This window comes from Macaca nemestrina, chromosome 9 (genome assembly GCF_043159975.1).
Source record: "Macaca nemestrina isolate mMacNem1 chromosome 9, mMacNem.hap1, whole genome shotgun sequence".
Lineage (NCBI taxonomy): Eukaryota > Metazoa > Chordata > Mammalia > Primates > Cercopithecidae > Macaca > Macaca nemestrina.
Genome location: NC_092133.1, coordinates 20,056,479 through 20,082,345, shown reverse-complemented (window position 1 = coordinate 20,082,345; position 25,867 = coordinate 20,056,479). Strand labels below are relative to the sequence as shown.

At 45.4% G+C, this 25,867-nt stretch overlaps 1 protein-coding gene across 5 annotated transcripts in view; it reads right to left on the bottom strand.

The window, feature by feature from the left end:
- The window catches only part of NRA (nebulin related anchoring protein), a 76,511-nt gene that overhangs the window by 11,508 nt on the left and 39,136 nt on the right, over positions 1-25,867 (bottom strand). For 4 of the 5 annotated variants that reach the window (XM_011716105.2, XM_011716122.2, XM_011716114.3 and 1 more), the window contains 14 exons: positions 24,916-25,020; positions 23,625-23,732; positions 21,972-22,283; positions 20,709-20,813; positions 17,529-17,627; positions 15,786-15,890; positions 14,911-15,018; positions 14,257-14,370; positions 12,308-12,505; positions 10,537-10,641; positions 8,132-8,230; positions 5,861-5,965; positions 5,445-5,552; positions 4,288-4,599 (listed from right to left, as the gene is read on the bottom strand). In XM_011716105.2, coding sequence (XP_011714407.2) covers positions 4,288-4,599; positions 5,445-5,552; positions 5,861-5,965; positions 8,132-8,230; positions 10,537-10,641; positions 12,308-12,505; positions 14,257-14,370; positions 14,911-15,018; positions 15,786-15,890; positions 17,529-17,627; positions 20,709-20,813; positions 21,972-22,283; positions 23,625-23,732; positions 24,916-25,020 — 1,983 coding nt within the window. The remainder of the gene's footprint in view (positions 1-4,287; positions 4,600-5,444; positions 5,553-5,860; positions 5,966-8,131; positions 8,231-10,536; positions 10,642-12,307; positions 12,506-14,256; positions 14,371-14,910; positions 15,019-15,785; positions 15,891-17,528; positions 17,628-20,708; positions 20,814-21,971; positions 22,284-23,624; positions 23,733-24,915; positions 25,021-25,867) is intronic. The other variant, XM_011716142.2, reaches the window with a different exon arrangement.

The following is a 25,867-nucleotide window of genomic DNA, read 5'->3' as shown; positions in this document are numbered from 1 at the left end:
GTAAACCACCACACCTGGCTAATTTTTTTTATTTTCTATTTTTGTAGAGATGGAGTCTCCTTATGTTGCCCAAGCTGCTCTATAACTCCTGGACTCAAGCAATCTTCCTGTCTCAGCTTCCCAAGTGTGGGATTACAGGTGTGAACCACCATGCCCAGCCTAAGGAACAGTTATTCTCATTCACAGAAACATTTTGGTTGTCAAATGATTCTTCAGACTCTCAGCAGAGCCACCAGCTGCTGTACTGTGGGTAAGTCACACCAGTAGTGGTTAAGAGGACAGACACAGAGCACCTGGGTTCAGAATCCAGCCATCTGGGGAAGCCAAAGAGACTGAACCAGGAGTTAAGAGGCAAGAGCTGGAAGCTTCACTGTGCCTTGTCCTAGCTGTACAGTCTTGAGGAAGTCATTTTCCTACCAGCTGTGGCCTTGGGTAAGCTACTTAGATTATTGGTGCCTTATTGCCACGTCCCGTAAAGAGAGGAGTCATACTGGTACCCACCTAGATATTAAATGAGATAGTTTACACAAAATGCTTACGCCAATGTCTAGCCCAGGGTAAGCGTTACATACATTTTAGTTATTGCTGTTGTTGTTATTTCTGAGGGAGAAACTGAGTCCCGAGAGCTTAAGGAGTCTACCTTAGGTCACACAGCTGTAAGCAGAGAGGTTGGGACTGTCTCTGTGACATTTCGAGCACGTGCCTTTCCGGACTCCCAGCAGCCTGGTCTGAGACCATGAAGGGAGCAGGCAACAGCAGACTTGAGAAGCACGGAAGAGGTGATGGAATCAGCACCTGCCTATGATGCACCTTGCCTGGACCAGGCATGCATCTCAGGTGAATTTCTGAGTCAAGCAAGACTGGGCCGGGCTGGTCCAAACTGGGCAAGACACGGGAATGAACCACAGCCATGAGGAGCTCAGCATCTCTGGGTCCCGTCTGGCCCTACCCAAAGCTTTCTTTCTGACCTGGGGAGGGCAAGGTCAGGAGAAGCAGTTGAAGGCTGGGGCTGCTCCCTTGAGATAACACCTATTTAGCACTTGTTCCCTTTTCTGTGTAATAGAACCACGTGAAACTGGAGTTTTGATAATGGCTGCAATCAAGCTGAAGCCTCAGAACCAGCTGAACATTTCCGGGACTCCTGTTCACAGCTTCTTCGAACCCAGACTCCCTCATTAACCAATTTGCAGCTTAAAAACAACGCGTACAGCATAATATGGTCATTTAAAATTTAAGCAGTAACATCTTAGCATTTAAAAATGTAATACGTACCCTGCCTTTAAAATGTCAGCATAAGATGGTCAACTACAATTTCATGGGAGGGATTCTCCTTTTTAGATTATGCTCTCTCTACTTTCTTTTTTTAGTGTGAAAATGTCCTTTCTTTTCAGAAATAACAGTGATATAAATGGTAGCTTAAGGTAGCGTTTGTTTTTTTCCTTCTTCCTCAGTTAGTAAAATAAAATTTGACATTATGTGGATCTCACCATTTAAAAGCCATTTTTCCCATGAATCCCAAAGTCTAAGATCATGGATCAAATCAAACCTCTTTGCTTTTCTTTTACTTTCTTTTTTTCTTTCTTTTTATTTTTTTGAGACAGGGTCTCTGGTTTTCTGTCACCCAGGCTGAAGTGCAGTAGCACGATCATGGCTCACCACAACCTCTGCCTCCTGGGCTCAAGTCATCCTCCCACTTCAGCCTCCCAAGTAGCTGGGACTACAGGTGTGCACCACCACACCCAGCTAATTTTTTGTAGAGACAGGGTTTCATCACGTTGCCCAGGCTGGTCTCGAACTTCTGAACTCAAGCAATTCACTTGCCCTGGCCTCCCAAAGTGCTGGAATTACAAGTGTGAGCCACCACACCCAGCCCCTCTTTGCTTTTCTGATGGAGAGATGGAGGCCTAGAAAGGGCAGTGACTGCTCATGGACACACAGTGACAGCTGGACTTCCCACACACATCCTCTGACTTCCAGCTCTACCTCTCATACCTCTCCCAGGTGGCCTCCTTACCTTCCTTGGGGGCCTGTTCTGTCCCAGAAGGCTTCTGTTCTCTCAAGAAATAGGCCATTGACAAGAGGGTCCCTTGTTGGGCACCAGAGAGTCATGCTATGAGCTGTTTTGGGGGCCCTCAGGATTGCTTAGGAAATGGAAGAACTTTGTAAGTGGAACTTGGGCTGGCACTTTAGTAACTAAATCCCCCATGTGGGACCCAGATGAATGCACCCTACTCTACACTCTGCTTGATGGCGAATGACATGATATTTCAGTTCCAGCAAACTGTGATTAATAATGCAATGATAATTAAATTCATGAAATCATTACTGCAATTAATAATAATTGATTATGTGTTTAGAATACCCCACTTATTGCTATCTACAATTAATCTAGCAGTAGTCATTGCCCTGAAGGCAACCAGAATTGAGGGGCTTAGCGTAAGGAACGTATTCAAACAGCTAATACTTATTCTAATGCTTCTATGGATCAGGTGTCATGCTAATTGTTTCATATAGACCAGTTCTCCACTGAGAACCAGATTCTCAATGGGGGATAACTTCTTCTCTCAGGGACATTTGTTTGGCAAGATTTAGAGGCATTTGTTGTCACACCGGGGGGGTGGGGTGATATGGGCGCCTAGAGGATAAAGACCACGGATGTTACTGAATATCCTGAAATGCACAGGTCAGGCCCCTAAAACAAACAATTAACCTGCAAAAACGTCAAAGGTGCAGACGTTGAGAAACCCCGACACAGATGGCTGGTTATGTTCTAAAATGAGAGCACATTCTTCCTAGGGATGCTGTGGGCCTAGAGAGAGGATGTGAGGCGCAGTGCCTGCCACACTGCAACGCAGTCCCATTGTCATTATTGTCATGTCCCATGCCATCGTTACCATGTCTGTGGCTTGGAGAAGGCATGAACTTGTCCAAGGTCACCCAGCCAGTAGTGGGGGAGCTATGGTTGGAATCTCAGAAGTCTGACTCCAGAATCTTGCACCATGATGTGGGAGGGGCCAGCACTCTCTACCAGCCCGCCTGGTGCCCCTGCTCAGGTAGCCTCAGGGTCTATACCCGTGCTGTGAGGACATGACTCTCTGCTCTGAGCTCCCCGCAAGAGAGCACGATGGTTAAGAACGGGTTCTGGAGCCCACTCTCCCTCGGCACTTCCCACATGACCTCATCCCTAAAACAGGAGTAGCAGCTGTCCCCACGTCAGACTGCTTTTGCAAGTTTAAAAGCAAAGGCTAGCAGTCAGTGAGAGTCAGCAGTGGTTACAGTCTTACCATATCATCCTTGCTCCGCAGAGCCCAGGCCCTGCTCAGACCCTGTGACTCCATCCCCACTCACTTGGCTTCAAACAGGCCAAGGCTGCTCCTTCACTTCAGCCTCAAACAGGCCAAGGCTGCTCCTACTCAAGTCCTTGGCCTTTGAACTTGCTATTCAGTTTGCCCGGAGTTCCCTATCCCCTTCTATCTTTTCCTTAAGGCTTTTGCTCAAATATCAGCTTTTCAATGAGAGCTACCCTAATGTCCTATTTTAAATGGCACACGCGTACGCGTGTGCACACACAAACACACACACTCATGCCTCCTGCCCCACTTCCCTGCTCTGTATGTCTCCATAGCATGTATAACCATTGACATATTACATATTTCATGCATTTACCATGGCCTATCTCCCTCTAGCATAACAGGAGTTTCATGAGCACAGGAATTTTTCGACTCTTTTGCTAACTGCTGCACTCTTAGGGCTTAGAATGGTGGCTAGTATACAGAATGTGCTCAATAAAGGTTTTTTTTTTTTTTTTTTCTGAGATGAAGTCTTGCTCTGTCACCCAGGCTGAGGTGCAGTGGCACGATCTCGGCTCACAGCAACCTCTGCCTCCTGGGTTCAAGTGATTCTCCTGCCTCAGCCTCCCAAGTAGCTGGGACTACAGGCTCATGCCACCGTGCCTGGCTAATTTTTGTATTTTTAATAGAGATGGGGTTTCACCATGTTGGTCAGGCTAGTCTCGAACTCCTGACCTCATGATCCACCTGGCTCGGCCTCCCAAAGTGTTGGGATTACAGGCATGAGCCACCGTGCCTAGCCCTCCATAAAGAGTTGTTGAATGAGTCAACAAATGATTCCAACCTAAATGACATAGACCCAGCAAATCGTCGTTTGGGGAAGGCAGACAGGGGCAGGAGAGCCCAAAAGACTAAGGAAGAAGCAGAGATTGACACCCAGGTTTGGTGAAAGGAGAAAGGCCGGGGGCTGGTTTGCATTTCACAAGGCCACCCCTACCTCACTCTGCAGGGCGTGGGCTTTCTTGGCCCAGGCCATCTTCAGGTCCTCAGGCAGTGCTGTGAACTCGTGACACTGTGTCCTGTAGTCGTGGTTGCTGGCCAGAGCCTGGGCCTTCCTGGCGTGGACCAGGTGCACCATGTCCATGGGCAGATGGAACTGGGCTTGGCTGCTGGTCGCCCCCCTCCTGTACTGAAGCTCGCTCTGCAGCTGGCCCATGCGCCGGCAGTGCTGGATTCGGGGGTCGTCACTTACACTCTGGGGCCCTATGAGTTTCCCTCGCTCCTTCACAAAGTCATGTCTGTAGAGAAACTGCAAGAAAGGGCCGGCCGGTCAAATTCTATCTGTGCATTTTTATTGCAGACTCTAGAAAAATCACTTGTTCTTACACTAGGAGGTGATGATTATAAGAAAAACCACAGTGGGGTTGGCCTGAGAGCGTGCCTTCCTCCCTGGGGGATGGACAATTAAAACATCGCTCCATTCTTCCTATCTAATTAAAATCAGATCCTCAGAACCAAAGGAAGGGCTTCACTCCCCTTACATGTCCTATGGCCAAAAGGAATTTATCAAAAAGGGTGAAAGAGAAACTTGTGCTTTATCCATTTGCACTTGGCAAAACATTAAACCCAAAAGACAGGATCCATTTATTTGAAGTCCACATTTTTCTATGATTTGTTTGTGGGAAAGAGAAAGTCACCTTCATGTCCCAAAGCTATGGATGTTATCAACAGAGTGGCTGAAACACAGCCATCAAATCCTAACACCAATGCGTGAAACTACAGAGAGCCAAGAGGGAGACGTGTTCCGGCTGTACTGCAATTTCTATCGAGAGTTCTCGTTCTGAATCTGGGTGGAGTTAGAAGACAGGCAGTTCGTGCATTACAAGGGGATCGTAGCCTAGATGTTGCAATTAGAAATAAATCATCATATCCTTCCTGCTAGAGACCTTTGCCTGAATTTAGCTTCTGATTAACAGAGCCTTTCTTTTCCCCCTCAGTCAAAGAATCTCATTCATAACTAATATATTCTGCAGGTGACATCCTGTCTCGCATGGTTATAGATTTGCTTTAATTCAGGAAAATCAGCTGTAGACATTGTTTTACACGAAGTTAACAGAAATTAGGTAAGATGGAAGGTCATATCATTCAACTCACATCACTGGCTATATCTCCAGAGGCCCGGGCAGCCTGGAAGGGGAGCGCTTCTATTGTCAGCTTGTAGCCTTGAGCACGAAGATTATGCCAAGACTCTTTGTATTTTGCCTAAAGTGGGAACACGTATAAATCTTTTTAAAAAAATTACATGAATCAACGAGCAAAGGCCACTCCTTTCATTTATAGCATGGTGTTCTAGAATCTATTTCTGTTTTGTGCAGCAAATCTCATTAGTACACACCCTGGGTACACTCACGGACTCACATTTGTGAGAAGGTATATTTAACAAGGGCATCTAAGCTACACATTTTAAAAAGCTTCTGTGAAGGCCAGAAAGGTCAGTGTTGGGTCACTTTACTGATGCAGACATACATGGCTTTGGAGCATGCTTGAACTTAAGCAACAAAACGACTTACGTCACTCAGGTTGGCTGCATTCGTTTTTGCTCGGATGAACTCGGGCAGACCCAGGGTCATTGTATACTGGTGTCTTGCATCCTCTCCAGCTGCTTTATACAGGCGCTGGGCAAAAATAATAATAATAATAATAATAATAATAATAATAATAATAATAATAATGCAAGAGATAAGTGCTGTGCATTTCTGCAGTGCTGGAAGTCCCTCAATGGCAGTTGAGGAAACACGATAGCAAAAAAACATTCATTGTGTCATGGATACATCTCCAGTCTTGGGGAAGATGTTTATTTCAATAAAGACAATCTTTCATGAGTCAAGTCGAGTGATGTAAAAGGAATATGTAAGGAGTGGCATGTGCTTTGCTGAATAATAGGCCAATGAAAGAAAAATAAATTTAAGAATACTCCCGAGGTTCTTTATATTGTAGACTTTGTCCTTGAGGACACAACATAAATGTCATACAAAGACCTGGGGAATTTAGGAGAAGGGAGGTGGAAGGGACGTCTCCAAACCCTTGCCTATACCCTTTACTAAAGCCCCAGGATCCTTTCCGCTGGTGAATCACACCAATGCTGCCCTGGATGGCCTCATCTTGTACAAAAACATCCATTCTTGTGATAAGAAATGGGTCTGTGAGCTGGGCACGGTGTCTGATGCCTATAATCTCAGTACTTTGGGTGGCTGAGGCCGGTGGATCACAAGGTCAGGAGTTCAAGACCAGCCTGGCCAACATGGTGAAACCTCGTCTCTACTAAAAATACAAAACTTAGGGCCGGGCGCAGTGGCTCACACCTGTAATCCCAGCACTTTGGGAGGCCGAGGTGGACGGATCACCTGAGTTCGGGAGTTTGAGACCAGCCTGACCAAGATGGAGAAACCCCATCTGTACTAAAATACAAAATTAGCCTGGCGTGGTGGCAGGCATCTGTAATCCCAGCTGCTTGGGAGTCTGAGGCAGGAGAATTGCTTGAACCCAAGAGGCAGAGGTTGCAGTGAGCGGAGATCGCGCCACTGCACTCCAACCTGGGTGACAGAGCGAGACTCTGTCTCAAACAAACAAACAAACAAACAAACAAAAATTAGCCAGGCATGGTGGCAGGAGCCTGTAATCCCAGCTACTCAGGAGGCTGAGGCAGGAAAATCGCTTGAACCCTGAAGGCAGAGGTTGCAGCAAGCCGAGATACCACCACTGCACTCCATCCTGGGTGAAAGAGCGAAACTCCGTCTCAAAAAAAAAAAAAAAAAAAAAAAAAGAAAGAAAAGAAAAGAAAAAGAAAAAGAAAAAGAGAAAAAGAAATCAGTCTATGGTTGCCGAGTTCGCTAAGGCCAGAGGCCAGGAGAGAAGGCATTGTTATCCCACAGCACAAAGCTCATAAAGTAGGCAGAAAAGATTAAAAAGGAATTTAAAAGTGATACTACCACTCTAAAAGATCATGAATTCCATCCCTTATCCCAAGCTGCCATTTCTTACTTTTCAGTTGGAATAAGTAGGAACTAATAGTGTAAATAACCAAATCTCAGCTGATTTCTAGAAGTTAGAGTCAGAAGGAGAATCTTAAAAACTAAAGATACAGTCAGAAGGAGAATCCTAAAACCTAAAGGTGGTTCAAAATGTAATTCTCTGCCAAGCTCACCTATTTTGAACCTGTAAGAGAGCCACTATGAATAAGTAGAATCAATGAGGCTGGAATGATCATTTTACGGAATGAGATTCCCTCCTTTGCACCTACCCTCTGCTGGATACATGAAAGTGTAAATTGGGTAAATGGTGAGTGAGAAGAGGAGAAGGTAGAGAATTGAGAAGCCTGACAAACATCTTACAATATAACTGTCCTTGGATAACCACAAATCCTCCCACATCAGATTGACAATGTAAAATTGGTTAACCAATATTTGCCTAGACAGAACAAATGAATTATAGACCAGTACTTCTCAGACCTTCATGTGCCAAAGAATCATCTTATGATCCTGTCAAATGACCATTTGGAGTCAGTAGATCTGAGGTTGTGCCTTGCCAGTATGCTCCCAGGGAATGCTAATGTAGCTGGTCTGGGATTGTACTTGGAAAGTGAGACTGCAGACGATCCCAGATTCCCAACTGGGCTTTCATTTCCTCTGGAAAATGTTTAGGCTCCATATAATGACATTCTTTTCTTTCCAAACCTCCACATAAACACCCATGCTCTTTCTCACCCCATACACATTCACATGTGTTTTTAACAATCTAGCAGTTTTTTAAAAGACCATTCCAAAGCCATCGGGAGATTTTACCTCATTCGTTATCTGGTTGCTGAACTTCGCATGAAGGAGGTTGGGAGTGTCTGTCACAGCTGTGTACTTGAATGAGTGGGGATGCTGCCGATATTTACTCTGAATTCACACATAAGAAGGGAAGAAGACAACTCCGTAAGGGATAAAAACCAGCAGCAGAACCAGTTCTTTAAGCATTAGCCATAAAGCCTCATTTTGCAAAGGTTGCAAGTCTATCACTCCAGAATCAGGTTGTCACCTGCCTTTGTGACCGCAAAACTCACTGGGATGAGGAAGCAGGGGGAGGACAGGATGGACTGAATCAGACCCTTCTAAATGGGAAAGGGAGATTTAGTTCTTTGCCATGAATGTGAACTTGACTATTTAAATTTGTGGTTTGTTCCAGATCTTTGCTGGACAGAGACCCAGTGCTCCTCCGCCTTGATGGCATACCACAAACTGCAGCTTAAAAAAAAACAGACATGCTGGGTGTAGTGGCTCATGCCTGTAATCCCAGCACTTTAGGAGGCCAAGGTGGTGGGATCCCCTAAGGTCAGGAGTTCGAGACCGTCCTGGCCAACATGGCGAAACCCTGTCTCTACTAAAAAATACAAAAGTTAGCTGGGCATGGTGGTGCACATCTGTAATTCCAGTTACTTGGGAGGCTGAGGCATGAGAATTACTTGAACCTGGGAGGCGGAGGTTTCAGTGGGCTGAGATCGCACCATTTTACTCCAGCCTGGGTGATAGAGTAAGACTGTCTTTAAATAAACAAACAAACAAACAAACAAACAAACAAATAAATAAACAAACTAAAAAATAAATAAAAATAAATAAAATTTAAAAATAGGTGTGCCTACACCCCATCCTGAGAGACTGGGATTCAGTAAATTAGTCAGTGGGGCCCAGGTCTCCGCATTTCTTAAGGTTTTTTGGTTCTGATGCACCATGAGGTACAGAGACCACTTGCTTTAGAGATTTCACTGGAAAAGCAAAGCATGAGGTTAAATCTAAACTTCCCTAGTAGGCAAAATATAAGCTTATCTGAGTACTCAGGCTGACTGCCGAACACCTTTTACTTCCAGTACCGTCCATTATCCCCTCTTGTCCCTGCATCTACCATGAATAAAAGTCCAGTCACCCTCCCAGGGGTGAGCAAGATTCCCCAGGAAATCAGAAAGCTTAGAATTCTAAGACTTCTGTATTTTTAACAAGAAATTATCACCATTTCAAGCTTGTACATATACAGCTGCCAGAAAAGCACAGTGCTTACATTAGTGCTAATCCTCACAAAAATTAAAAGAGAGGGGTCTGAGTATACCCATTAGACTAATTAAGAAGTGGAGGCTCAGAGAGGGGTAGGTCACTGGCTTGAGGTCACACAGCAAATCAGTGCTGGCCTGGAATGTCAATCTCTCTCTGTTGGTCTTCAAAGCCTGCTTTGTTTGCACTGTACCACAGGGCCACTCTTCAAAGGGACACAGGGAAAGAATATCTCATGGGCCAGTGAATAATCCTTGTATGTTAATAGAGGAACCGACTCCATATCCTCAAAGCTGTCTTAAACGGCATGCAGTCTGAAGGGAGAATCCAGTAAGAAAAAAAGAAAAAAAGGCCAGCCCAGTGGTTAGGCAGTGAGTCACTGCTGCTAAAAGTTTAACATCCAACTGGCTTTAGTGGTAAGAAACAAACTGATTGGCTGGACGCAGTGGCTTACGCCTGTAATCCCCAAACTTTGGGAGGCCACAATGGGCGGATCACTTGAGGTCAGGAGTTCGAGACCAGCCTGGCTAACATGGTGAAACCCCATCTCTACTAAAAATATAAAAATTAGCCAGGCATGGTGGCACTCACCTGTAATCGGGTAGGTAGCACTCCTACCCAGGAGGCTGAGGCAGGAGAATCGCTTGAACCCAGGAGATGGAGGTTGCAGTGAGCTGAGATCATGCCACTGTACTCCAGCCTGGGTGACAGAGCGAGACTCCATCTCAAAGAAAGAAAGAGAGAGAGAGAGAGAGAGAAAGAGAGAGAGAGAGAGAGAAGGAAGGAAGGGAAGGAAGGAAGGAAGGAAGGAAGGAAGGAAGGAAGGAAGGAAGGAAGGAAGGAAGGAAGGAAGGAAAGAGAGAGAGAAAGAAAGAAAGAAAGAGAGAGAGAGAGAGAGAAGGAAGGAAGGGAAGGAAGGAAGGAAGGAAGGAAGGAAGGAAGGAAGGAAGGAAGGAAGGAAGGAAGGAAGGAAGGAAAGAGAGAGAGAGAAAGAAAGAAAGAAAGAAAGAAAGAAAGAAAGAAAGAAAGAAAGAAAGAAAGAAAGAAAGAAAGAAAGGAAGGAAGGAAGAAAGAAAGAAAAGAAAAGAAAAGAAAGAAACTAACTGATTGTCCCCTGCTGTGGAAATATGCCCTGGACACTCAACACCAGCATCCACAGTTACCTCACTGATGAGTTCCGATGCTTTCTTCCTCCCTTCAATCTCTAACGTGCCTGGAATGACACAGGCAACGCCTCGCATAAAGTTCAGGTCCGACCGGTACAAATTCTAGAAGGAGTAATAAATACAAAGAATCAGAAAAGCCAAGCTCTCTGAACAAGGAAGCAAAGCAAAACCAGAGGTCTCAGGACACAGCATCTGACAGCGTCATAATTAGAACTCAAGGTTGAACCCGTCCCTCCGGATATATTAAACTCAGCCAACACACAAACACTTCTTGGTAAATGCTCACTAGCGGGGAAGCAATGTAGGTCAGAAGAAAATAATTCTGCTGTCACTTGTCTCAGTGTAGCTGTTCCAGGGAAGCAAGACAGATTTTTATTTTAATGTGGGCTATCAAAAAATAAACACTGAAGCGGATTGTAGTTAGAAAGTCAGTTGTCTTGGGGCAAATGTGGAAATGGTCTAACAGGTCTTCTAAAACAAAATCCAGCAGCAGCGGATGGCATTAATTAATCATGGGTTAAGAAAGAACTAATAAATAAATCCAAAAGAATCTGGCAAAGGCCTGCCTGAGTTCCTGTGGGTGGGGGCCAGTGTGTGTACCTGAGTGATTTGGGCTGACAGTTTAAAGAGTCCCCAGATTCACTCCCCTTCAGCCAGTGAGGTGCCCCCTGGGCGTGCTGCCTTCCAATCGCTATCACAACCAGAGGCTGGGCAAGCGAGGGCTCCGCTCAAGTGACAAACGGGCCCCCGAGATAAGCGTGGCAGCTCCCTCGTTCCTACAGCTGCTCTCAGTTTCCTGACAGTTTATGTCATTCAGTAAATGCTGTACACAGGCGTAAAATCCAAACAGACGACAGACACCCAGATCTGAGTGCCGCTCAGATCGCAGGCACTGCCAAACCAGGAAAGAGATTTTGTGCGGAGTTTTCCTTTCCTAAGCAGGCCCATTACCTGCAAATTTCATAGCATGGAAACCTAGCAAACTGGGGAATAAGTAGAGAACAGGATGTGGATGCCGGTTGGGGAGAACATTCTGGCTCTCCTTGGGAGTGAGGAAGTCTCCAATGCCTCCTGACCCTCCTGGGCCTGTCTGCTTCAGAAATTGGGCATCAGGAGTGAGAAATGCATGTCAGAGGAGTACAAAGACTCCTCAAAGGCCCCCAGGGAGGGTCTCCAGGGCCCTGATTTCCCTCTCCTCTCCCTGAAGTGCATCAGTCCTGACAGGTTCTGAGTAGCCTCTCCCAACAGATCTTAGCCCTCCTCAGAAGGTGGGTGGCACAGGAATGCATGAAGCACCAAGAGGAATCCTTCCTGCAACTTGAGGCCAGAGGCAATATCATTGGCAAGTCTTAAACATGCACAACCATGAACCTGGAGGGCATCTTTGTCATTCGAACCTCAAGTTCAAATCCCAGCACTCCCTTTCTCACTATAGCTGTGTGATCTTGGGCAAGATATTTAACTTCTCTGCATTTCACTGTAATTTCTCTGTAAAATAAGGATAAACTAATGATATGGGCTGACTGTGAGATAATCCATAAAACAATGCTTAGAGTGCAGCAAAAAATAATAAAGGGTGGTTATGATTAGATTTGCGTAACTGTGCTTAAGGGCTGTGCAGGAACTCTCAGACTGGGTTTCAAAATACGACTTGGGTTTAGGATTTCTCATTTCTAGAGATTTCACTGAGCCAACAGGAGCTTGGAGGTCACTGCCTTGAGGGCCTGAGAGAAGAAGGGCCCCCGAGAAAGAGGCCAGGTCTCCTTACCTCGCTCTGCAATTTGTGAGCTTTCTTGGCACAGCTCAGCCTCAGGTCTTCTGCCAAGGAAGTGTACTGGGGCAGTGGATGTTTGTAGTCCTGGTCGCTGGCCAGGGTCTGAGCCTTCTTGGCATGCACCAGGGCAGCCATGTCCAACGGCAGATGGAACTGTGCCTTTGAGTGTTCAAAGCCTTTCTTGTAATTCACCTAGAGGGGTAGACAGAGCAACAGCGGCTATTTCAAAGCCACTATTTGCAACGGGACCATCAGGGAGGGCAACTGCAATGCAATTGTCCAGAGGTAAGCCCAGGGGAAGTTCTTGGCAGGGGCAGTGCTCCTTTCTTGCAGAGACTGGCCTAATAAGCAGGACTTGTCTCTAGGCCCTGACACTTACTACCCCCAGCTCCTGGAGGTCATTGATCTGGATGAAGACAGCCCACGGTTCCCTCATTTGGGGAACATACAAAAGTTCAAGTAACAGTAAATAATGTCAGTGATTCCCTTGCTCAAATTTTAGATCTTTCTATTTTTCAGAGGCAAGAAGATGCATCGCTCCCTGCCCACCATATTTTCTCCCATCATCCACTCAAGTTCAGGCATGAGGGATTCTCCTCTCACACTAGCTAAGGAAAAGCTTCTTCAAAGCATTCAGTGATTTTTCTCATCAACGTGGGAGCCGGGAACAGTGGGGAGATGCTTGGAGAGTCAGTCCTTAGGGATAGGCGTTCCCAAAAACCCAACACACATTCTGGGAGAGGGAGGGGAAGACCCATTCCAAACCATAGGTTCCACTATAGTCCTTGGAGGAGCTGTGTTTAAAGGTCTGGGAAACTCACTCTGGAAATAATCAGATGCAGAATCACCATCTCTTCCTCATCCTCCTTTTTCCTTCCATTGTCTTTCATTGCTCTGGCCACCCCTCCCTGACCTGCTACCCCCACTTCCATTCATTCTGTCCTCACCTCTAGCATAATGCCAAGGACAATTCATATCCAACCTCATATTCTTAGGTCAGCAACTCAGGATGGAAAGGAAAAAAAAGTTATGAATGGGGAAACTGAGGCAGAATACAAAATGGCAGAGAACATGTGAAGTTGTGGAAAGACCATGAGAGGTAGAGCTGGCTCCACGGCTTGGCTCTGCCCCTATCTAGCTGACCTTGGACAAGAGACTGAATCACTCAGAGTTTCTACTTCCCTATGAGAAAATAAGGAAGAATAACAAGATGGAGTTCCTAGAGATAGTCTGACAGTTAACTGAGACACTGTATATAAAAGCACTTAGCCCTCTGTAACATGCTGGATACAGATTTCATCACCAATGTTAGCCAACTCACATATGTGCAAGGAGACAGCGCCTACCACACATTTGCCAGTCTCCAGAGGGTCATAACCCACAATGACAGGGTCATTGCAAACTCAGACGCCTACAGGGGACAGGTCGGTAGCATAAAGGAGTAAAGCAGGAAGTGAAGAGGAGGGTGGCTGCCTGGCCTACTGCACGGATCCCTTCTAAATGGAGCTGTTGGTCAGGAAGCCACTTCAACCAACTGTAGCCTTAAGGAATCCAGGTCCAGCTTCTGGCCAGAGGCCTAACACTTTTATATAAAATTTTCCATTTTTTAAAATTTGCAATTAATCCACTCTGCAGACCAAATGAAACACCCCTGGAGGCCAAACCCAGCCCAGGGTCAAATCCAGACGAGTGGCCAGTGACCACTGGTCAAAATCATAGAATGCCCAGCCCAGAAGGGAACTAAGGGGTCAACCAGTCCGGCACCTCATTTTTACAGAGGAGGAAGCTGTAGCCTGGAGGGACAAGTGATCTAACAATGTCACATAGCAAGTTAGTAACAGAACCAATACCCACATCCAGAAGGACAAATGAGGTTAGGTTGCTGTGCAGTGAGCACTGTCAGGTGGGGGGCCCACAGCCCTGATGCCTCTCCCCCCACTTACATCACTCTGCAGTGAGGTCGCATACACTGAATGTGCAAGGCTGATATCATCTTCCAAGCTCCGGGAACCAAGCATCTGTCCTTTCATTTTCTCAAATGCCTCTTTGTATTTGTACTAAAGGGAAAGAGAGCGGGAGAGAGGAACAGCTCAGGGATAAGGGACACAGAATGGAAGAGGTGGGCATTGGGTGAAATGTTTTGTTCTTTTGACAGTGACTGGGTGAGTTAAAAGAAAATGCGCGGGAGTCGTCAAAAGGGCTATTCTTTCATATGCAAGACTCCCAATGACTAAAGGGCTCGGCTGTGAAATGGCAGGACGCATTAGCACGTGGGCGGCCCCGCGCTGGAGGAAGGTGGGTGCATTGTTAGCCATCTCTTCACGTGGACTCTCTTTATGAACACCTTGGTGAAGGGTGCATTTCATCTGCCCAGGGTCTATGTTTACAGTCCAGCATTTGGCTTTGTATCCCAGGCTGGGGAATTTTTTGTTGCAAGATATGTTCTTTCTCATTGGTCATTCCCTGATTGCCCTGACACAGTCAGTTCAGGGAGGACAGGGAATTATCTACAGGCAAAAGAAGGCAAGGGTTAGGGGCAAAAGGAGTGAAAACCGGTTAGTGTTGAACATTGTCACAGGAATGGGGTGAATGCTTACATCACTTATGATTTCACCAGAAGCCTTTGCTGCTTGGAATGGAAGGGCATCCAACCTCAGTTTATAGCCACCCTCTCGAAGTTTGCTCCAGGATTCCTTATAACGCGTCTGTCGGGAAGATGTGCACAGGGAAATACCTTTAAGCGACCTGGTGGTTTCCTAAACTCTGCCTTACCAAACTGGGAATCTGGTTGGTGGTGGGTCCCCTCCCTCCCTGGCCAGTTGGAATTAGAGATCATGGTGGCTTAGCTAAACCCACATGAGTTGGATCCTGCCTTGTGCCCACCATTGGAGGTGGGCAGGGGATGCGGTTGAGCGGGGACAGGTTGAGGCATAGAGGGGAGGGGAAGCAAAGGCTTTAGAGTCAAACAGACACAGATTTTTCTAAGCAGCAATTTGATTGGAAGAAGGAGGCACAAGATTGCATATGCATAGTGCTTTATGTCAGATAAAGAAAAGTCAGACGTCTCTATCAAAGAACAGAAATGGTGGGCAGGGGAGCTGACAGATTTTGGAGAGGAGGAGTTAAGCCCCAGGTCTTCCCTTGGTATAGCCACTGGATATACTCAGCTATATTCTGATGTTCCCACTTTCCAGCTCCTCCAAACCAATGCTCTTTGAACTAGGCAGAGAATTTTCCCAGATCATTCTTTCAAATGAGCGGGACTCTTCTGCAGGACCAGCTATGTAGTGTGCAGGGCCCAATGCAGATGAAAATGTGGAGTCCCTTGTTCAAAAATGTCACATATTTCAAGGTGGTGATGGCAGAACATGAAACTAGCTCAGGGGCTTCTGAGCACAGGGCATTGTGTGCCTGCCCATGACTAGCCCTGCTCTCCTGTCGTTAAAACGCGTGCCTCTTGGGTCAGACTCACCTCACTGATATTCATGGCATTCAACTTGGCCAGCAGGACTTCAGGGAGGTCAGCAGTTGGCGTGTAATGATGCTTTATGTTTTCTCCTTGTTCCCTGTATAATCTCTGTGGATGGAGGGAGGTTTTGCATGAAACCTAGAGCCCATTCCACGCAGCCACAAGCCAGGTGACGCTCCAAGAGACCAAGCTGCAGTAGCTGCCACCTCCCCATAAAGACACGATCTCGGGCACCCTGCCTCCACCCAGATTTTACAGTTAGCATGGTGGCATGCGTGTCATTTCCAAGCTCTGCTTCCTAGCTCAGAACATGACAAGCTGAAGCATTCCCCTCAGTGAATGCCCCACTCACAGTAAACTGCTAAGATGGGTGTCAAATGAGAAAACGAGGTTTACTTAACACCTAGTAATAATTTGGTGATTAACTATCAGCTATGAGAGGGCATCAAGATACAGAAGGTGAGAAAGAAGATGGCTCTTGTACAGGTGAGGTTTTCTCCTCCCTATCTCAATCCTCCTCCGATCCTCCATCTCAAATATTCTTCCCCTAAGACATGACTCCTGGGTGGGTCTGGGACTCCGTTCTCCCAGAGCTCTGACCCAAGCTTCGGATGTCCTGGTAGTTAATAATGACACACGCAGTTGGCATCGGCCACCAGAGAAAGTTTCCAAACAGGGCTTTTCCATCCCAAATCTTATCAGATGTGTCCAAGTTTCTACGTATCACAGCAGTGCCCCCTAGAGTTGGCTAGGGTAAGGAAGAAACAAGTATTGTTTTTCTTCATACAGAAGTTCTTGTTTGACCATCTGTGTTTCTCAGAAATCAGTTTGATTCTGATGGGCTGATTATGAAGAAGTTATAAATTCCTAAATCCATAAGCTTGTAAATCATCCCATCCCAGATTCTGACAGGCACTCAGGCTGTTTCAGAATGCCTGTCAAATAAAGCGGAGCCAGAATCATTTGCTCAATTGGGAAACAAGGAAGAGAATTTTGAAACCTATACCCTCAAGGTTTGTAAATTTTCCTCATGGAAAGTTGAATGGTTTAAAGGTATTTAAAAGCCAGATTTGCCCTGCACAAAGATCCATGGGTTTCTCTTAGTAGAATCAGCCAAACAGGGTTAATCTACATCATAAAGTGATTTTTTTCAGGACCTCATCGTTCACTTTAGTCTCCAGCCGACCCTGCAACCCTGCACCCCAGCCAACCTTTCCCACAGAGGGAAAAGGGTCAAATCTTGGTTTCACATCCTAAAGGAGTATGGGGAAATGGCTTGAAAGTTAGTCTAATGTATATAAATCAGACCCAAATCATGTTCAAAGTCTCTGGGAAATTCATAGAGCAACAATTGCTGGCCTTGGGTCCTAAAGAGCTCTAAGCACAGCGTCAGGATTCCAATTACCAAGAATTTCACCCAGTTCTGAAAACAACACTTTCAGAGCAAAGGAGAAGGGAAAACGGCCTCACCACGAATAAATTGGTGAGACATGCAAATGGGAAGGAGGGCGAGCATCTTGGGGCAGTGGGGTGGTGGAGCCCCACTTGGCATTCTAAGTGCAGTAACACCCCCATTTGCATCCTAATGAGGAAGCACCCCCACTAAGGGAGCCTCTGCAAAGGACAGGGAGCGCCTTCATCCTTAGGACAACAGAAGGAGAAAACCCAAGAACCCCTCCGCTTCAATCGCAGTGTTGAAAGAAGAGCCCACTCTTAGAGTCATAATGTATATACATTATCACTTACATCCACTGCTTGGGTATAACTAATTCTGGCCTGGACCATCTCCGGAGTGTCTTTAATACTGGTAAACTTCAAAGCATCTGGATGCTGACGGTACTTCTTCTGTTGAGCAGAAAAAGATCAAAGCTGTGAATTTTGTGCTGCTCTTTCATGCCATTTGAAAGAGAAAATCATAGGTTGCTTGAGATTAGAGTGAATTTGTGAACATAATTATTATTCTGCTTCCTCCATCTTTATATCCTAGGTGCCTTCAGGTTAATATTTGTTTCAATTTAAGAATAACCTCATGTCAATTAACATTAAAGTATTTCTACCTGGTGCAAAGAAAACATCTCCAAATTAGATTATACTAGTAAAAGACTGTAGGATACACACTTAGAAAAGGATTCTTTTTATAGGCTTCAAATACTTTGTCGCAGTTGTTTACATATCTTAGTTTGGGTCTTCTAAGCAAGAAAGAGCATTCAGAGCTACATTTATCCATTTAAGCTTTCTATTTTCCTTCCACAAAAAAACACCGGCAGACATTATCGCAGTCAAAACCCTCACATTTAGCAGCCCCCGAGTGTATGCCGTCCAGTCACGCTAGAGCCTAGTTCAGTTAACATAGGAAATAATTCTTCAAAATATTACAGTAACAGGAAAAAGGATGCCATTATTGAAAAGAGTCGTCACATAGTTTGAAGGACACTGAAGCAAAAAAACAAACAAAAAAAATCACAAAAATGCTGGCAAAGACCTAGATACCCAATTTTGAAGTATTCTGAAAATCTGTTTAAATTAATTTCTTTTTTAAAAATCAAAATACTTTTCTAGGAGACTGAAACCATTATGACTTTAATGAGATCACAGAGTTTATGCTTTCCAAAACAGAATAATTGTCTTAAACACACTCTCCTTTATCTGGTTGGATTTTTGTATATTGGGTTGTCTTAAGACAACACAGATCAATAGACAGCTAAATCGAGCTCACCACCTGTTTCTGTAAATAAAGTTTTATTGGAACATGGCCACGCTTATTCACTTACATGTTGCCTACGGCCATTTTCCAGCTAGTTGTGACAGAGGCCATATGACCTACAAAGCCAAAACTGTTTACTATCTGGTCTTTCACAGAAAAGGCTTTCTGACCTCTGCTTTGGAGCGTAGGTGTGCGTGAGAATTTGTGGCTCTTTCAACAGTGCCAGGCATTCTCTCTGGAAGTTAAGGAGGTGGCCCAGGCTGGACGCAGTGGCTCATGCCTGTAATCCCAGCACTTTAGGAGGCTGAGGAGGGTGAATCACCTGAAATCAGGAGTTCAAGACCAGCCTGGGCAACATGGTGAAACCCCGTCTCTACTAAAAATATAAGAATTAGCTGGGTGTGGTGGTGGGCGCCTGTAATCTCAGCTACTCAAGAGGCTGAGGCAGGAGAATCGCTTGAACCCGGGAGGCGGAGGCTGCAGTGAGCCAAGGTCGCTCCACTGTACTCCAGCTTGGTTAACAGAACAAGACTCGTCTCAAAAAAAAAAAAAAAAAGAAAAAAAAAAGAAGAAGAAGAACAAGGTGGCCCAATTCGACACTAACTTGTAAATGTGACAGCCTGACATGAGATGGGGGGGAAAGTTGCTGAAAGATATCTTGCTTTACTTATTAAAGTTTGAGGACTAGCATGCGATAAGCCCATCAAAGAGGATAAGCAAATTTGTTGAGAAAGTATGCACAATGAGGCGACTAACTAACAGCTGTGGGATACATGGTCCCCTGAAGATCCCTTGGCTGCCAGATTTGGACACATGAAGGAAATCATCTTGAAGTCTAAATTATGCAAATATGGTCTTTAGTCTTCATTTCCTTTTGTGAGTGAGCCCAATATTGAGAGTTTGGGATCATGAATCTTCAAACCTAAATGTTTATTCCTACAAGTTCTTCACATTCATCCTCCCAGAGGGCCTCTCCTGAACTAGAATGAACAAATTAGAGCAGTGCTATTCCCATGGAGTTCCCAGGGTCTTCTGAGCCTTGAGTGTTGACCAAGGTCCCTAAAAATCAGGCCAATCAACATAAGGCCACTTTTTGAAGTCAACTCTACAGTGTGCCAGGTAGTGAGAATGACGTTCCATGGGAAAATACTAATGCTGGACGGGTGTGTTTGAAAAACCAACAAGGGTGTCTTTCTATTTTAACTATAGGTTCAGAAAGAAAGCTTTCTCCTCAAAAAAAAAAAAAAAAAAAAAAATTCCAGGAGACTCATTGCCAAAGCTAACATCCTGTGGGACTATGGCCATTATGGTCCCCTTCCCTCCCAGAAAAGTCTAGAAAGACCAGGTTACTCTGAAGACAACTAGGCAAATGCTCACTTGTCTTCTGATCAAGTCTCCCCACAAGCAAACATAAAGAGCATGGGTGTGAATGGTCTGATGGTGTCCAGCCTCCTGGGAGCTTCGTCCTGTGCCGCTCCAACAGGGACAATTCTGCTCCCTGGGGGGCATTCCGCAATATCTTGATCCATTTTTGGTTGCCACAGAGGGCACTACTGGCATCCTTGTAGGACGTCCTGCTAAACATCTTGCAGGGCACAGGATAACCCCACAACAAAGAAAAATCAAAATGTCAATAGCGCCGAGGTTGAAAAACTCAGAAAGAGCTGCTCAATGACACCATCATGAAATATGAAGAAACAACTTTTTGCAAGCAGTGATGCTGTAGGTTCCAGTCAAGGTGGCTATAAGTAGGCAGAACTGAGTAAAATGAAGTGAGACCCTCCCTCTAGAAAGAACCATGTCACATGGTGACCACCACGTGAATATTCAAAAACTGTTGACTCTGTGGCAGAAAGGGAGAGGAAGAAAATGTGCCTAAAGTCACCGAAGGGCTTTTTGGGTGCAATAAATGTATCTTTTCATCATCTCTCCTGTGTTGCTTCATTAAAAAGGTAAGTTGGTTGGTAGCAATTGAGCTCTGTTTGATTGTCATTATTATTCATAATATCATTTGTCACCCACTTTGTTTTTGCCAGGGCCCCTACTGGTGTGTGTTTCGTGTGTGGTTTCCCTCTAATTACCAGCCCTAGTCTGGGTTTTGAGGTCTTTCATGTGGCTTTGCCTTTTTCTTTGCCTTTTGAGTGGAAATTATTTTAATTTTATACAGAGACGCCACACGCCTAATGCAGCCAGGCCCGTTACAGGCTGTCAGGAAATCTCACCTCACTAATGAGTTCTCCTGCCTTCTTCGCCTGCTCCACATTTAATGACCCAGTGGCGACCCAGCCCGTGCCTTTCATCCACTTCACATCTGCCCTGTATTGGTTCTGACAAAGGAGAAAGAAAGAAAGAAAAAAAAAAGCAGGCCATTGTTGGTGCACAGACATTTAAAGGGCTATTAGTGGCTCCCGACACAGCCTTGGTGCCAGCTGAGTCAAATTAGATGCCACTTTTGTCTTACGCATTTCTGCACAGTCACAGGTAGGGCTCCCAAAAGTCAATTAATTTCCCCTTTAATTGGAGGCATCCCTTGGGACAGTGGCTTTAGGTCCCACCCAACACTACTGGGGGTGGCGCAGGAGGGGCCAAACCAACCTTGCCCCTCATTATGGACGAGTCTGCTCGGAAAGAAGCACGTCCTCATTGTCTGCATTACCAGTTTTCTTGTTTAAAATGACACACGGGGGACAAGAAAATGAGAATTCACAACAGAACCCAGGTGGGCGCTATTTGAGGGAATTTCACAAGACAGCGGAGGCTTCCCACAGTGCCAATTCCTTCCTGGCCACCTCGGTGTGGGGGCAGGGCGTATTTCTTCTCATTTCTTTAGTTTCCATTGAATGAGTAGTTTTAATGGAAAGTCATTTAAATGGACACTTCTCTTAAACTAGCATATCATCATCTATCATGAAACAGCTCTACCAGGAAGGGTGTGTCTACACACACACACACACACACACACTTCCTGTGTAATAGTCTGACTGCAGCTGACCTGCCTTCTCAGTTCACCCCCATTCTTGTGCAAGAGTCACCTGAAGACAGAAAGCAGAACTGGGAGGCGAGGATCAGGAGGACGGGGAAAGGGTTATTGAAGATTAGCGACCTACCCATTCCAAAAATGGGAACTACCAAAGTCGGGGTGAGTTATCAGTGACGCTCTCCCCTAGCAGGCCACTGCTAGGAGTGACACAAAGATACTTCCCCCCGGCAATAAAAAGAAACCTGGAAAACATATGTAGGCCAGAATTCCAAGAAGGAAAAAGTAACTCTATGATTTCTTCTGTTTGTTAGTACAGAATCTAAAATCAGCCTAGTTTGAATAAAAGTTAAACCACTAACAAAGTAAAGTGTTGCCACTTAGGGATCCAGAAACAGGTGTCCCATAGCATAAATAGTTGCGTTGAATGGCTTAGGGAAACACTTGCACTAGCACACAGACAACACACACATACACACACATGTGCACACACTCACACAGAGCTTACATCACTCTGTAAGCCATAAGCCTTCTTGGCCCATTCCACCTTCATGTCTGTGGGCAAAGCCGTGAAGTGATGTGCCGCCGTCTTGTAGCCTATGTCTGTGGCTAAATGCTGAGCTTTGCGGGCATGCACAAGGTGGACCATGTCCAGGGAGACGTGGCATTGGGATTTGGTGTCCTCGAATCCCTTCTTGTACTCCAGTTCACTCTGCAGCTTGGACATTTGCAGTGAGTGGCTCATTTGCGAATCTCCCTGTACACCTTTTGCCCCAATGAGCTTCCCTCTGGATCTCTCATAATCCTCCTTGTACTTCACCTAAATAGGAACAGAGCAGGGATACATTAGACTCTCCTAAAGGAATTGTTAGGCTTCAGACTCCATGTATGAGAGCTAAGACAAAGCCATTGGACAGAATCCTATTAGAACTAGAGTCAAATGAAAGTTTGCCTTTTTTGAACATCTGATATATTTTCTTTCATCAGTGAAAGAAAATATTATTACCCATTATTTCCCTTTTCACCTCAGCTGCCAGAAAGCTCAGAGTTATAAATAAAAGTAGCCATGAAATGAAAAACATACAGAATAGCCAAACTACAATTGCTGCTTATGAAAGGAACTCAAATTAAAAGATAACTGGAGTACATATATATTTGGGGAAGTATGAGGGACAAAAAGGAGCACATGGTTTGAAAAACAACACTAGGTCGAGAGTAACAAGGACCCGAAGCAAGAATAAATATGAAAAAGTTGTGAAAACTGTCAGAAGGCACCAGTGTGGGGCATGATTTTCAACATTATCATTGCTTCAGTCAGTGGTAGATTCATGTTCTACTCTCAGCTCTGGCAACAACAACAGTATCAATATCTGCCACCCCTTATCGAACCCATGGTAGAACCAAGCACGGGACAAGGCTGTGTAACTGAAGTGCATCCACAGACCAGTGCTGATCTGTAAAACGTTACCGACTAAGAATAAGATAAAGGGCTTATGTCAGAATGTAAACCAACCACATCACCAAGCCAGTTGTTTTTGGTTTAGCTGATCTTTTTTGGAAGCAAGACTTTCTCAATGAAGGAAGCAGAGTTTGACTTAAATCCTGGCTCAAGCTCCTTTTCTCACATCCGACTCCTAACAGATTGTATTAGTCTATACAATACTTCATGTACATCAATTCATTCCATTTCCTTGTCATTATTTTGCAATTACCAATTTACCAGCAAGTTAACTGAGATTTTTAAAGCTTAAACAACCTTCCTGAAGTAACAATGCTAATGGATGACAGAGGTGGGATTTTATACAAGGTCTATCTGACACCAGAGCCTGTATTAACCATTAACAGACCACAACGTGCTTAGAAAGTCATGGAATGTCTCTGGGCATCAATTTATCTGTAAAGTGAGAAATCTGGATTCTTACTCCTGCTACTACTACAAATAGTAAGTCATCACTTACTGAAAATCAATGTGTGGCAAGCAGTTATTAAATAGGCACGGATGTGATTATCTCATTGCAAGGTTAGGGCTATTATCTCCATTTTATAGATAAGAATCCTGAGGTTCAGAGAGATTAAGAACCTGCCCAGACACTCAGAGAATCTCCCAGGTATAAAAACACAGGATTCTGCAGTCTCTTTTACAAGTTGGGGACAGACTCACCTCACTAGCCAGGTCCCTCTTGGCTTTCGCTGCCAGGAAGGTCAAGGAGTCAAGACGTAGCTCAAACCCTTTTGCCTTCTGGTTTTCCCAGCTGCTCTTGTACAGTTTCTAAGGGGATTTAGGAGAGAAGGTGAGGGGGTTTTCATGTGAAAGGGTTCTCATGTGAGAACATTTCTCTAGACTCTAATGACCATTCTAGGAAAGCAATATTGATTATTACATTCTTCTCTGAGAGTCACAGAAATCATGTCATCTGAATACAGCCAGGCCTTCTTCCTGCCTTAAGGCCTCTTAACACATAGGGCTTCAATTTAAAAAAAGCAGAAATTAAACTCCAGAAGCCTTAACAAATACTAGGAGTTTTCGTGGAAGTCTCAAAAACATGCCAAAGGTAGGATAGCATAGCACAACACAGTGACGTTTCTGAGAAGTCTATTCTCCATCTCCGTCCACGCACCCCACCCGGTCAGCAGCAGCTCCAGCTGCACCTCTTTCTCTTTCCTCCCACCTTCCCCCAGCCTCTAGTCCACCTGGGTCTTTTCCTTGCACCTCCCGTTCTCTCTCCTGCTCTTATCTCCAAATTTCAAGATCTTTCTTCTGGAAGGCTCCTTTCCCTTTCTGCATGTGAATCAATTTAACCTCTGCTTCTCCTCCCAATTCTCCTCCCCATCTATTTCTCAGATGAGGGACCCAAAGACCTGGGAGCTAAGCAGGGACAGCGAAGAAAACACCTTCCCCAGAAGATACAGACAGGAGGAAAGTTGGAACTATGGATACTTTCATGACTAACAGCTACCACTGTGCACTTGCCTCTGAGTGCTTGATGTGTAGAGACTCACTAAAACCTCATGACAACCCGATGGGACTAATGTTGGCATCACTTTACCAATGGGACACCTGAGAACGAAGAATTTGCCCAAGGTCACACACCTAGTAAGTGGCAACCAAGGATCAAACCCAGACCATTTGGAGCAAATGTCTGAGCTCTTACTCCCCTCTACCACGATTATGCTGTTTCAACTCTGGCACCTAGAATAACCCCTACATCCAACCCCAGGATACATTCAGTGGCTGGAGTCCTCCACTAGCCCATTCCTGTGAAAGTTGTCCTCCTCTCCCCCTAAAACACTGATCAGGAGCCAGATCTGCTGGGTGAGCTGTTTTTACAACAAACAGATGTATGTAACCTCAGTTGACGCAGACACTATGCCATGGCTGGTGGGCTTGGTTTACCAGGTGGCTATACACAAAGGAGAGCAGAGTTCATGCTGCCCACTCCCTCTCTCTGTACCTCGCTGAGATTTGCAGCATTGGCTCGGGCCCGCAGGAAGAGAGGCTCGTCTTTGCTGATGGTATACTGATGGACAGACTGCTCATTTCCTGCCTTGTAGGCCACCTGTTGAGAGAGAGCACTGAGTCAGGAACAGGTGGCAGGGGCGAGGTGGGCAGGGTGGCATCCCTCATGGTGTCTCTGTCTGGTTGGCACTTCTCTGACTTGCACAGAAAGTCCATTACAAAACCCACCAGATCAGACTCTGAGTGACAGAATACAGTCAAGGAGAGATGATGAGAGAAGGAGAAGCAGTGGGGAGGAGCTGGGAGAAAAATGTGGCAGGGAGCCAACCTGAAAACCCCTCCAAGGTTTCTCTTTTCACACCTTAACTTTGGGATGGTATCAACCTCCGCAAATGTTGGTATTTACACTATCTGTGGCCATAAAAATACCCCACCACGAGGTTCAGAGTAGTACAGACTCCCCAGGTGGGAAAAATAAGAAGCATACTCTGCCTCCTTCCCCTCCATAATCAACCTTAATCCATTCATGGGTACTGACACCAGGAAAGTGAGCATGCGTGGACATCTCCTCCATGGCAAACTTATCATTCTTCTTTTTCTCTCCTTGCTTCCCCTCCAGCCCCAACTTGAGTTTCCAAACAGTGGCTTTCTGCTGACTCTGAGTTATGCTGATAGTATCCTTTCTGGCAAGTATATCTCACCTGGACCTTTAGGAAGGAACGCTAGGAAGGTCCCGGACAGACTGTGGCAACTATGGTCCTGCTTGGTGTAGAGAACTAATCTGTAAATAATGTATGTGGTGCTTCTTTGTTCTGGCCCCATAAATAAGCTTATGTGGGTGTGACCTGCTCACACCCCAAACACAAATGTTGTCCTCCTCCAAGATAATTCTCTCCAGGCTCCAGAATTAGAGAGTCTTTGACGAGAGATAGGAGACAGAAGAAAAA